This window comes from Mirounga angustirostris, unplaced genomic scaffold (assembly GCF_029215605.1).
Source record: "Mirounga angustirostris isolate CCGP_5_RB_7025 unplaced genomic scaffold, mMirAng1.0.hap1 SCAF_16, whole genome shotgun sequence".
Classification (NCBI taxonomy): Eukaryota; Metazoa; Chordata; class Mammalia; order Carnivora; family Phocidae; genus Mirounga; species Mirounga angustirostris.
In genome coordinates this window covers 19,148,712-19,161,675 of record NW_026991724.1, presented here as the reverse complement: position 1 = coordinate 19,161,675, position 12,964 = coordinate 19,148,712, and the positions used below count along the sequence as shown (strand labels likewise).

General features: G+C 54.5%; 1 protein-coding gene across 7 annotated transcripts in view; it reads right to left on the bottom strand.

Annotated features, from left to right (window-relative positions):
• Window positions 1-12,964, bottom strand: part of TK2 (thymidine kinase 2) — an 87,280-nt gene that overhangs the window by 9,177 nt on the left and 65,139 nt on the right. For all 7 annotated transcript variants that reach the window (XR_006793507.3, XM_064580681.1, XM_064580680.1 and 4 more), the window contains 4 exons: window positions 12,421-12,510; window positions 10,201-10,274; window positions 2,092-2,180; window positions 1,469-1,548 (listed from right to left, as the gene is read on the bottom strand). Coding sequence is in view for 6 of the 7 variants with exons in the window: in XM_064580678.1 (XP_064436748.1) it covers window positions 1,469-1,548; window positions 2,092-2,180; window positions 10,201-10,274; window positions 12,421-12,510 (333 nt within the window). In the remaining variant the exon portion in view is untranslated. The remainder of the gene's footprint in view (window positions 1-1,468; window positions 1,549-2,091; window positions 2,181-10,200; window positions 10,275-12,420; window positions 12,511-12,964) is intronic.

The window sequence follows — 12,964 nt, the reverse complement described above, 5'->3', positions numbered from 1 at the left end:
CAGAAGCTCCCAGGGAAACCGTAATGCCACCTTTTCATCCACCATCGAGTTATCCCTTGGCAACAACAGATGTGTCCTATAGGCCTTGTCAGAAATGCTGAGATAAAGGCCCAGCTAATAATGGCTTGGAGGTACTCCAGACTTGCCATTTCTTCAGAACATCTGGGTCACCGCAGAGAGCGGCCCTGCCCTACCACGGCCTGACCCAGCCCCGCTCCACTGTGCCCTTCCTCCAATCACTCCTGTCTCCGGATTTCAAAGGAGCTACCCAGAAGGAGGCCTACGCCTTCATGGTTGGCATCAACCTTACTGGTACCTGGGGAAAACAAGGTTGGGTGGGCCTTGGGAGCCAGGCGGGTCTTCCAGGGCCCCTAGACCAGCCCATCCTGAGCTCAGACCCATCCCAGGAAATGCCTGCCCAGCCTCTGTCCCAGTGGCATTCACATGGGGCATTCAGTTCAGTATTATCTGAGCAACTCCTAGGTGCCAAGCCCTGGGAAACACGCTGGGGATGCAGGGAATAAAACCTAATCTTAAAAAGCTCACAGTTTGATGAGGGATGGAGAACAAAACATATAAACAAACAGTTTCAGTATGCTTGTCCTTAGGGTTGTGACCATCATAATCCCAGAGGTTAGGGGATCACAATGGAGGGGGTCAAGGAAGGCTTCCTGGAGAAGGTGACATCTAAGCTGAAATTGGAAAGCAAAAGAAGCCACTGCACAAAAGCACATTTGTGTAAGTGCAGGATGAGTGTGAGTGTGTGTGTAGCCACGACTAGTCTCTGTGGCCAGAGCATGAAAGGCAAGGAGTAGAGGGAGGTAACGTGGATCCAGCAGGATTCGAGGTGGCACGCGACAGTGGGGACTTTACTCTAGACGGCAACAAGACACCGAAGGGTTGGTGGCTGGGAAATTGCATGAGTGGTGCTCTGTCCTGGAAACATCCCTCCCCAGCAGCAACGTGGAGGCCAGGTTTGGGAGGGCATGTGGGGAGTGAAGGAACAGGACGAGGAGGGCAGTCCAACAGTTACAACAGTCCTGACGAGAGGCCCTGTGGCCCTGAGCCAGCACCCGGAAGGGCGAGGCACTGGGCAAGTACCAAAGAGGACAGCCTCGGAGCCCAGCACTGCACTCAGCACCAGGGACGGAGCTGCAAGCGGGAGGGAGTGTTCCAGCGAGGCTCCAGAGCTGGGCACAAAGGCAAGCAATCCTCAGGAGGTGGACAGGACACGCCCTGGGGGGCGCCTGGTGGGCAGCGGGAGAAGGGATGCCTTTGGGCCCACAGGGCGCCAACCACAGCGACCCGGGCCCCAGGAACTTCACACAGCGTCTCGGGCCACGGAGGAAGTCCGAGCTTACCCCGCAGTATGCTCAGTTCCCGTTTCTCTGTCCGCGACAGCACAATGATTTCACGGAGGGATGGAGGTAGTTTCCCGGGCATTAAGCAGCTTCAAGGGGGCTCTTACCAGGGGAATGACGGTCTCCTCTTCCCTGCATCTCAGCCGCAGTCTCTGGTAACAGGTCTCAGGGGTGGTCCGGAGATACACTGAGATTTAAAAAAATAATATGTGGCTCTAACGACTCTGTTTGTGGCTTAGAAATGGAGGCCAGGGAGAGGGGGAAGGCAGGCCTGTGCACAAGGCGTGGAGAGAAACACCTGCCAGCCACTCTGAGCAGGACACACAGACCACAGCCAGCCCCCAGCCTGACCACTGACCAGCTGTGTGGCCTTCAGGCGTCTTGACCCTCATGCCCACTTTCATTTTCTTTCCATGTCACCAGCCCCACGGCGTTGCTGTGAGGCTGAACGAAGGTCCACATGTGCACGAAGCTTCGCACGGGTTCTGGCCTCCTCCCTCCCTTACACACTAAAAAAAAAAACCCATCGAATCACAATGGACCCAGGGGAGAGAAGCTTGAGGAGGGACCAGAAGCCCCCAGATCCTGTCTGCCCTTGGAGAGAAGGCTGAACTAACGTGGGCAAAGAATCACCAATGGTCGGGGCCCTGCCTGCTGCCCCTGCCGGCTGCAGTCCTGCCAAGCACATGCTCCCTGCGGCCCTGGGGGCTGGTCAGGAGGGGCCTCTCACCTATCAAATCAACAGACACGTCGATGTTCCTCACAATCCAGTCAAACCATTCCGACAGAATCACATAGTCCACTTCAGGCATCTTCCCGCTATAACGAGAGGTGTTAGGGTTTTATGCATCAAAAGGATCTGTAGATGGCTTCTGTGTAAAGGGCACAGCCCGGGGCACCAGGGCACAGCATGATCCATGGGATACTGGGCCCCCAACACTTCTGACCCTCTGCTGCCGGGGGGACGGTTTCCGGTCTAATGCAGCCAGTGTCGTGGAAGTGCTCGATGGGAGAGCTCACCTGGGACTTGAACCCCAAGCAGAGAAAGGGGCTTTGAGGACTGACCCCAGAGAACAGGGACAGTGCTCAGGTTGGAAGGTGGAGCAGCAAACCAATTTCACCTCTAGAAATCTATTTTGTGCAAATAATCATGGATGCCCACTGCAAGCACCACCAAAAATAATGAAAAGTGAAATCTTGGCACACCAATATAACAGCAAACCATGCAGGAACCGAACGATGGTGTAGTAAAATAACATTTAATGACATGGACAACGCCCACAATGGAGTGGTCAATGAGAACAGCAGGTGTAAAATTGTGTGTAGTATGACCCAACTGTATTTCCCTGAGAAATCGTTCACACATTTTAAAAAAGACTGGAAAGAAAGACAACAAAATGCATCCAGTGCTTTTCTCTGAGCTGTGGGACTATAGGAGACTTTTTTTTTTTAGATTTTTTATTTATTTATTTGACAGCGAGAGCAAGAGAGCACAAGCTGTGGGAACAGTAGGAGGGTGAGGGAGAAGCAGGCTCCCCGCCAAGCAGGGAGCCCGATGCGGGGCTCAATCCCAGGACCCCGGGATCATGACCTGAGCCGAAGGCAAACGCTCAACCATCTGAGCCACCCAGGCGCCCCCCTGCTTTTTTTTTTTTTAGATTTTTTGGGACTATAAGAGACTTTAATGTTTTCTTTCTACCTTCCTGTATTTTCCAAAATCAGAGGAGGGGAAATAACTACATATTTAAAATGTTAACTGAAAAAGGAAGGAAGAGGGCACCTGGGTGGCTCAGTTGTTAAGCATCTGCCTTCGGCTCAGGTCATGATCCCGGGGTCCTGGGATCAAGCCCCGCATCGGGCTCCCTGCTCGGCAGGGAGCCTGCTTCTCCCTCTCCCACTCCCACTCCCCCTGCTTGTGTTCCCTCTCTCGCTGTGTCTCTCTCTGTCAAATAAATAAATAAAATCTTTAAAAAAAAGAAAAAGGGGGCGCCTCGGTGGCTCAGTTGCTTAAGCGTCTGCCTTTGGCTCAGGTCACGATCCCAGGGTCCTGGGATCGAGTCCCACATCAGGCTTCCCTTGCTCTGCAAGGAGCCTGCTTCTCCCTCTCCCTCTGCCTGCCACTCTCCCTGCTTGTGCTCGCTGTCAAGTAAATAAATAAAATCTTTAAAAAAAGGAAGGAAGAAATCAAGACAAGAGACCAAGAGTGCAAGAGGCCTGGCATCTCTCCCTGGCTCCTGTGTGTTTCCCCCGCCCCAAAAGGAAACCCACGGGGAAGAGCCAGAGGACGGGCAACCAGGAGACACACACCTGTCAAAGGCTGGGTGATCCTCCGAGGCCCAGGAGAGGAATTCTCCTTTTTAACACCCCACCCACCTTGGATACCATCTTGGATCCACTCAGAACAGGGTTTGGCAGGACTGGCTACAGGAGAGGGGCCGTGCCTGGGCCCAGGGTGCATGGGAGGGGGGCGGTTCTGACTGCCGATGAACAATGGGTGTGGGAGAAGAGCCCACTGGAAGGGGGGGTCTGGAGCTGGCCCCCTGCTGGGCGCTGTGAACAGACTTCCACCCGGCAGGGAGGAGCAGTGCAGGGATGGGCATGGAGGGAGGCAAGAAGCTCAGACAGTTGGAGGGGCGCATCTCGGGGAGACTAAGGCCACAAGCAGCCTTGCCTGGGGCCCAAATGACAGGGCATGGCACAGACTCAAGCCCCTCAACCTTGAGACCCCTATGGCGCCCTCAGGGGAGACCGGCTGTGCTCGGGCTGAGTAGCAGGAAAACATACGGTACCCGAGAGAGAATAGCAGGGGCAGAGGGCCAGCTGTGGGCACCTTAGAGGTCTTCAGGCATCAGACCTCAGCCAGGAGACAAGAGCAGACCAGAGCAGACTAACATGTGAGGGCGCCCCGAAAGAGTGGGGGAGGTCAGTGGGAGGAAGGTGCACAACCCTGCAGAGGGGACCAGAGCCACTGAAATCCAGGAACTAAAGATAAGGACTTTAGGACCACAGGCTGGTATGGCATGAGGACAGGTGGCTGCCCAGCCCCTAGTTCTTTCCTCTTACCTCCTTAAGAGTAGTCCATTATTTATTCAGGGTCCATCCACAGGCCTGAGTGTTTCAGGGAAACCTGACCTCAAGCCAAGCTTCAGGGGAGGCCCAGTTGGTCGAAGGGAAATACTCTCTTCTCATGAAGCTGAGTGGATCTGGCCACAGGGGCCCGGCCTGTACCAGTGAGACATGAAGGAGGTTTGCAGGGGTTTGCAGGGGTTGATGGAAACCATGCTTCCTCATACTTAGAGGAAAGCCACTGGCAAAACACCTACCCTCTGGCCAGCAGGTGAGAAGGCTGGTTCTGCCACAGCCATTTTGTCACCATGAGGGAATCATATTGAGGACACAAACAAGACACAGAGTCGGAAAACAGGGCCAGAGCCACTGAATGAAACCAACGCTGAAGTCTGCCATTAAGACAGCCAGTAACAACCGTGTTGTTCAGGCTACTTTGAGTTGGGTTTCGGTTAGTTGCAGCTGAGAGTATCTGATTTCAAGAAACCAAACCATTCTCTCTTTACATGCTTTCCTTCTCTGGGAAACAAAGGTTTGTTCTCCAGAACAAAAGTGACTGGGAGGGAATGGGGATTTCCAAAATGGAAGCTGCTCCTCAGCACCTCCCCTTCTCCACTACCACAGAAACAGAAGAGACTAGCAACACAGGGTCATGGGCCTGTGAGAGCTGCCCAGGGCGGCAGTCTCACAAGTCCCAGACGCTGCCTCAGCAACAGGGTGCCCAGCACAACCACCAAGCCACTGCCAGGGGCAGCACCTCTCTACAGAAAACCCAGCCATGTGACTCACCACCAGCGGACTGGGCGCACTGAGGGGGTTTTATGGTGCCTCCCCTTCCCCAGGGTGGCAAAACCAAGGTCCTGGGTCCACACGAATCCTGCTGGCTGTTTTGCTTGGCATGGTTTGCTGCCACCTTCCCCCTGAGGACCATGGAGTCCCCAGTTTGCAAAGCACAGGTCAGAACAGAAACCGCACACTCCAATGCCAGTCCCCGTTTACATTATTTTCTTTTGTTTTCACAAGACCTTGCGAGGTCACTTTTAGTCCTGATTTACAGATGAGGAAAACTGAGGCCCAGAGCAGTGAAGCCCAACTCAGTCTGAGCCGGAATTTAAGCCTGGCTCTCCATGGCCCCCAAACCCATATGATCTCCATGACATCATTCGCCGCCCCCCCCTCGCCCCCCCCCCCCCCCCCGTCCGAGCGCAGAGGGGGCTGTTCTGGACGCTCCAGTGCGTCTTTGGCCTCCGCCCAGGAAAGGCACAGCTCTCAAGGTCATGACCCAGGCCCGAGGCCCCGGTCTAGACCAGAGCAGGGGAGGAGTCCAAGCCCCTAGGCCAGTTAGGGAGGTAGGAGGCCCTGCCTATTGTTCCAAATGCAGGGTCTTAATCAATGTCCACCAGCCCCAGGTGAGTTAGCTGTCATTTCCCAGCTGGGTCCCACTCAATTCTTGTACTTCTGTTCTTAGAAAAAGGCGACCAGCAATCTTGTAAAACCTTTGCATTCAATTATTCAGCCCTGGGGCTTGGGCCACATAATGGCCTGCAAGGCATTCTCGCCTCCTTCAGCTTTTCCTTCCAGCGCAGTGCCCACGATCGATCGTTAAGGGGGTGATGTAACTGGAATCTTCCTCTTCAGCAATTACCATGCTGCTCTCACACCCCTGGCCAGCATAACGGCACTTACATTCTGTCCGCCCCAAACTCGCTGCAGTGGGGGGGTCCAGAAGAGGCAGGTCTTTCCCTAGGAGACCCAAAAGGCAAGGACGCCTTTGAGAAGGTTTGCTTCAGGGGATGCACAATGCCACTATGTGGCCTGCCGTGACCTTCCACCAGGGCCCCCCACCCCAGATTCCAGGCCAAGGATGGAATGTTTCTCAATGGCTTTTGAGAAAGAGGAAAGGACCAACCCCAACACGGAAGGGCAGCAGCAACTTGCCCCCTGCCCTGGGAAAGGGCTCTCCCCATCAGGGCATGGTAGGAAGCCTTGTCCTTGAGCACCTGAGGTGGGGGGGGGCAGACCAGAGGTCAGGCAGGAGCTGACAAGCCACACTTGCCATCCTGGGGTTCCCAGCACCCAGCTGACCTCCCCACAGGTGGGAACCAGAACATCCTATTTTAGGTGTGGGCCAAGGATCCAGCCAGGCTCAGTTCTAGCATACATTTGGTTTAGGCTCAACATAACGGTCATCTGTATTTGGGGGGGAGCAGAAACGTCTCAAAACACCTACTCTGTCAGTAACACTTCGTGGTGGCTGACCCACTGCATCGAGGAAAGCTGGCCTTGTAAGGAGACTGCCGGCAAGCGAAGCCCGCGTTCCACACTACCCCACACCCGTCACTTCCTTAGCTCTGGCTGCAAACACGCTACTGTGCCTCCCCGCAGAAAACCTCTGGCCTACGGCTGCACCTCTCCTGGCCCAGGAGTAAACCTGGAGACCCTTCCAACAAAGAAAACACAACAAAACCCCCAACAACTAAAACCTGAAGCAACAAATGAGAAATGAACAAACAGCGGGCAGCGCAGGAAAACAGGAAGCCCCGCATTGCAGAACTTTCACCAGGATGGGCCGCCTGCCCTCAAGAAAGCCCGCAGGACTGGGCTCTTGCTCTCCTGACCCCAGGGAAGCCACAGGAACAAAACTCTCAGGGGAAAGGGCCCGGCATTAGGGTGGAGAGCTCCTTGCAGCTGGCGGCTGGCTTCTTCTGAGGCCTTACTCCTCCAAGTGCGCTCCCCAACCAGCAGGATGGGGGCCGCCCAGGTTTCTTCAGTTAGAAATGCAGGTTCTCAGGCCCCGCCCTGGACTCCGCAAAGCGGCTCATGTGTGTTAACAAGATGTACAGTGATCTGCGGCCCTCGGCCCCTGGAGGACTTCAGTGAAAGGGTGTGTGAAGCACCGCCTTCTCCCACATCCCTGTAACCCGAGTGGCAGATGGCCTGGCCCCCCAGGCTGCCACGGTGTTCCCAGCAGCCTCTGGAGTGCCCAAGTTCATGCACCAACCAACAGCCTCCGGGCTGCATCAAGTGATACCAGAGGCCGATCTTCAGGCCCCAGTGAGGTCTTCGGGGGAATCCATGCTCTCCCAAGGCTGTATGAACTTGAATCAATCAGATCCCAAGAAAAGGAACAGGGACACAGTGAATTTCTCCTGTGGGTCACAATCCTACAGAAATCCTAACCACAGACGCCAGGCATTCTGGGAGGGCCAGGGTGAGGCATAAATATGAACAATAAACATCAGGCATAAATATGAAGTTAACAGGGCAGGAAAAAGGCTTAAAAAAATGAAAAGCTATAGTCTTCTCCTACACTACCCACAAGACAGCCATGTTTTGGGCAAGGGCCATGTTTTCTTGGACCTACGACCTCAACCACAGCCACAGAGATCAGGAAATCAGAACCAGCCATCAGAGGTGCTGGAATGAAGGGCTACGGGCATGAATGACCAAAGGCCACGGACATCAGCTAAAACTGCCTCCTGGGAAAAGAGAGACTGATGGCTCCCGGGGAAATCTGCCAGGTGTTGGGCAGCCAGCAGGTAGGGGACGGGGGGCGGGGGGGGGGGGGCGGTGGTGACGGTTAACTGGCGAATTTCGTGAAGAGCAGGGTAGGCAAGGACCTGCATAAGGGGCACAAACCCTAAACTAGGCAACTGTTCCATAGGCTCTCCAGAGATGGATGACAGGACTTAGAGATGAGAGGGGCTTGGGGAGCTTTAGGAACTTGGCCGTGCTCACAAAGACAGCAAATTCCAGAGCCAGGAGGGGACCCAGGTTCCCCGAACTCAGCACTTCACTCTCTCCTCTGGGCCTCTGGTCATTCCATTCCAGGTTATCCTCTTCAAAAGGAGCCACTGGCTGCCACACAGAACCCGCCAAGCTGACGGCAACTACAAGACAGCCAACCTCGCTAGGCAAAGGGCACAGGAAGTCCCACCCTGCCGCCCAGGGTCCACGAGACAGGCTATGATGCTTTCATCAGAGCAATAAACAAACACCGGTGGGGCTCCTTTGTTCTTTCTCTTCCTTCCTCCGCCTGTCCCTCCCTCTGGAGGAGGCACTGATAAGCAGGGAGCAAAGGAGGGTGAAAGGCTAGGTACACCTGAGGTGGACACCTCGGCCTCACTGAAATCCCAGACAGGGCAGGGGAGGGGCGCAGACTGGACAGGGCTCTAGCATCAGGCCCACTCCTGCTGGAAGGTCGGAGGACAAAGCTACGGTCAAGACTTGCCCTGGCTGCTCCTGACCCCATGGCATTAATCTAATGCTCAGAATGGATGCAAGCAGAGGCTCTCGTTCTGGGGCCACACAGCAATGGGCATGATCCATGGCAGCTCAGGACCAAAGGAAGCAGCCTTTTTAGTGGCCCCTCGAAGGAAGGGGCGTGAAGCAGCTGGGGCCAGAGCCTGGGGAACATGTCCAACTGGACCCAAGAGCAGCCCCAAGTCCCATTGCCCAGCAACAGCTTAATGATACGGCCCAGGTACCGGCCCCGGGCTGGGTCCGTGCTAGGCAAGTACACCTGACGTGGCCGGTCCTCCTGTCCTCAAGGAGTTTATGGCCCAGCTGGGGGGCGGGAGGGGACGACACACGATAGACAGTTGAACAAATAAAAATAGACTAAGTTGAACCACGTGTAACTGCCATTCTTGTAGGTCAAAATTGGTCAAATGTTAATAATTTCATTGGGTTCAACTTACTTTAAAGTTGTCTTAAATACTATGAAAAAAGGCAACAGGAAGAAGTAATTAAAACTGACAAAGAGGTCTGACCCATCTAGACAGGGTGGCCGGGAGGCCTGGGAGAGGCGACACTGAGGACAGCTACAGACGAGAGCGAGCAGGGAGCCGGCATGTAGAGAGTGGCAGGCGGATGTCAGGATAAACCTGACGTCAGGACCTCTCGGTGAGGGAGCTCAAGGTGGGAAGAAGCAGTAATGTGGGGGCTGGCAAGGAGAGGGTGACCAGGCACACAGCTCCCGAGGAGGGAGGGGCGTGGAAGGCGGCCACGCTTCAGACCGCAGCCTGTAGCCCAGCTCCCCAAGACCCCTAAAATCAGCAGTCCACTGAGCACAGACATCGGGAGGGTCCCAAGCCTCTGAGGCCTCAGCACGGTGCGCCACCAGGAGTCCCCTAACTGTGCCTACATGACAGAGTCCACTCGCATGAAGGCAGAAGACAGTCTGGAGTGAAATTATAACAAACACTGCGCAAGATGTTCTAGACTGAATGCTCTGTGTCTCTGGGTCTTCACCCGGCCCCACATCCTCCCACGTTGCCACGTGACCCACAGGGGCCCTCCCAACCTCTCAACCTGGGGTCGGCCAATGGGATGTTAGCAAATGTGAAGCTGAGGCCTGAACAGTGCTCATGCGTTCCTGCTGGTGCCTCTGCTCTCTGTCGTCACCATGAGAAGTGTCCAGGCTAGCCTGCTGGTCCCAGGGGAGGAGGAGAGGCAAGAAGAGAGAGATGAGTCACCGCGGTCAGCCCTGCTGGAGCCATCCTAGACCAGCCAACCTCCAGACATACCACGGAGCCCGGCCCCCAAGGTCAGCAGAGCCACCTGGCCCACCACCCTTGACACCTGAGCAGTCGCTGCGGGAAAACTGCCGCTGAGGGTATCTGGCTGGTTGTTACAGAGGGTTACTGTGGCCAGGGGCTAACAGATACAAGAGAGCAGGAACTCAACAGCCATCACACGAATAAACAAGTTCCGATTTCATTTCTACAAAATGAATGGTTTCATAAATTAGCAAGTGTGCAAACCACGGTACCTTCTATATAGGTTTTCTACAAAAATATATCTTGCGCTGTGAATCGACCGCTCCATCAACCGCACGGGAGATGTCTAAAAGAAAACAAAGGGATTCACTGACTCGGGTCAGGAAGGCTTGAAAGACGTCTGTGGCTCCCCCTGCCTGCGGTCTACACCTAACACAAGAACAGAAAAGCTGTGGGAGAGGGAGGCAGGCACCAGAGCAACAGTGGGGGTCCGACATGGGGCTCAGCTGCGCTCTGCCCTCAGTCCGGGCCCCTCCCCACATCCCGAAGCTCAGTGGCAGTGCAGCGATGCAGGGGCTGCTGCTCGTCAGCAGCAGCCTCTTTCGGAGGAGAGGTGAGGCTCAACTGGATTATCGATTTGGGGAAGGGCTAGAAAAACTGCCAATTGCTGTCCAGCAGAGTGTTGTCAAGTGAAAAGTGTGGTAATCATGGAGGTAAGCAGTGTGCACTTGCTTAAGCACAGGGATCTGTATGCCGGAGACAGAGCCCTGAGAGGGCTGGGGTGCGGCTGACATTTGGGAACTCTGCCCTCAGCGACTAAGGCCTGGCTCTCTGGAACATCGCAAAGATGTGAGACCTTGGTGCCTCCTCACAGGGCCAGCTGGGGACCACTGCAGCCCTTTGGAAACTGGGAAGGACTCTGCCCAACCAGGCACACCCTGCTCTCTCTCAGGCTGGCCCACAGCACCCATGGCACCTGGACCGGCAAATCACGGGCACCTTCAAAGCCATAACCCAGGAATTTCCTGACTCTCTCTCCTTGCGTTTATCTGTCCGTCCATCTTCCTTTCCATTTTTTCCATCCTCTCCTTACTTAGGACTCTCTGCTGCCCATCTGTTGCTAGCCCCCCACTCATCCATCTCTCCTTCCGCTCCTCTTTCCTTGTCTGTCCATCTCTCTCTCTCTGCGTCCTTCATGGTATGTTTCTCTAAACACAGAAACACATGTATGTCCCCTCATATTCAGATCTATTAGATGCAATTTAGATTTGCAATCCAGTGCCTGCTCAGGGGAAGCAGGATGGGCAAAGGGGGAAAGTGCCAACCTCGGATGCTCTGACCTGTATCATTTAGACAGATACTTGGGGAGACAGAAATGCATATGGTTCTGCTCCTGTCTTTCCATTTTTTTTTCTTTTCTTTTCTTTTTTTTTTTAATTTTATTTATTTATTTGAGAGAGAGAATGAGAGACAGAGAGCATGAGAGGGAGGAGGGTCAGAGGGAGAAGCAGACTCCCCGCTGAGCAGGGAGCCCGATGCAGGACTCGATCCCAGGACTCCAGGATCATGACCTGAGCCGAAGGCAGTCGCTTAACCAACTGAGCCACCCAGGCACCCTCTATCTTTCCATTTTTAAAAGATGCAGATTTGTAGAATGATAGCTATCGTCACAACCGCCCAGCCCTGGATCAAACCATCCAGCGGAGTGGCTGTGGCACATCACCGGCTGTAGGGATCTCCCATCTCCTTCATGGAGAGCATCCAAAGCTGGCCTTTTGGGTTGTGCTTTCAATTTTGAACCACAATCAGGCCAATCAGGCTCTTCTTAGCCAGCCTGTTTTGTAAGAGACTCTGCCCCTGTTCATAGGCCTGATGGAAGGGGTCTAAGCAGCATGTTTGTGCCCTGTGATCTGTCTCAACACCTGACTGGCCCAGGGCTAGGCACAGGACCCAAGCCAAGCCAGTCCAATTCTTTCTCCCAAGAATTTGAACCAAGAGCCAGATCTTGTGAAGGTTAGATCAGTGGTTCTCAAACATGCAAACAAAACAAAGCATGCCTTAAAATCACCTGGAGAGCGTGATAAAACACAGCCTGCTGGGCCTCATCTCCAGAATTTCTGGTTCAGCAGGTCCGAGATGGGGCCCGAAAATGTGCATTTCTAACAAGTTCCCTGCTGCTCCAGGTCCAGGCACACTCGGAGAAGAACTGACGTAAGTAACGTTGAGCCCAGAAGTAGTCAGGTCGTGAAGACTCGGGCTCACTGTGGCCTGCCTAGCAACTCTGTGGCTAGCTGAGGTTGCTGGGTGGGGGCGCTGGAGGCTGGACCTGGGAGAGCTGCAGGAACAGGAAACCTTGGTCCCAGACACAGAGAATGCTGAGCAGCGCTCAAGGTCCCAAGCAGCTTCCTTGTGAGGTTTCCCTTCCTGGCAATCACATAGCCCCCACGTGAAGAACACTTTCAGAAGGCTGAAGCCGAGCATCTGAAACATACCTGAGGACGAGTGTGGTGGTCCAGCATGGTGAGCTGCACGTACGTCTGCAGCGTGAGGCCCCATCGACAGGCATCGTGGTACATCAGACCCTGCACAAGGGAGAACGCAGCATTTTACCTCAAAGAGCTCTAGCGATAGGACTCTGGTCTCTTCAGTCACTGATGGGTTCTCGTGAAACCCACCAGGGGCTGTGGTGGGGCCAGGAATGAACCCAACATGGTCACGGGGCCCTGAGGACAGAGTGAACAGGCACTGGGGCAGTGACAGGACAACCAAGTAACAGCTGTGACAGGAGCCTATATAAAGTCCCCAGGGAACACTCACTTGGTCACTTAACAAGTGTTGGGGAGCTCCCTGCAGTCATTTCTCCACCTAGCAGTCAACATGCGCCTGAGAAACCTCCATCAGCTCTTGTTGCTCCTCTACTCAGAACCTTCCAGTGGCTTCCCGTTGCAGCCAGAGTGAAATCCAAAGCCCGTACCAGGGCCCACAGGGCCCTAGAAAATGACTTGCATCTTCTCTTGTCTCCTACCATCCTTCCTC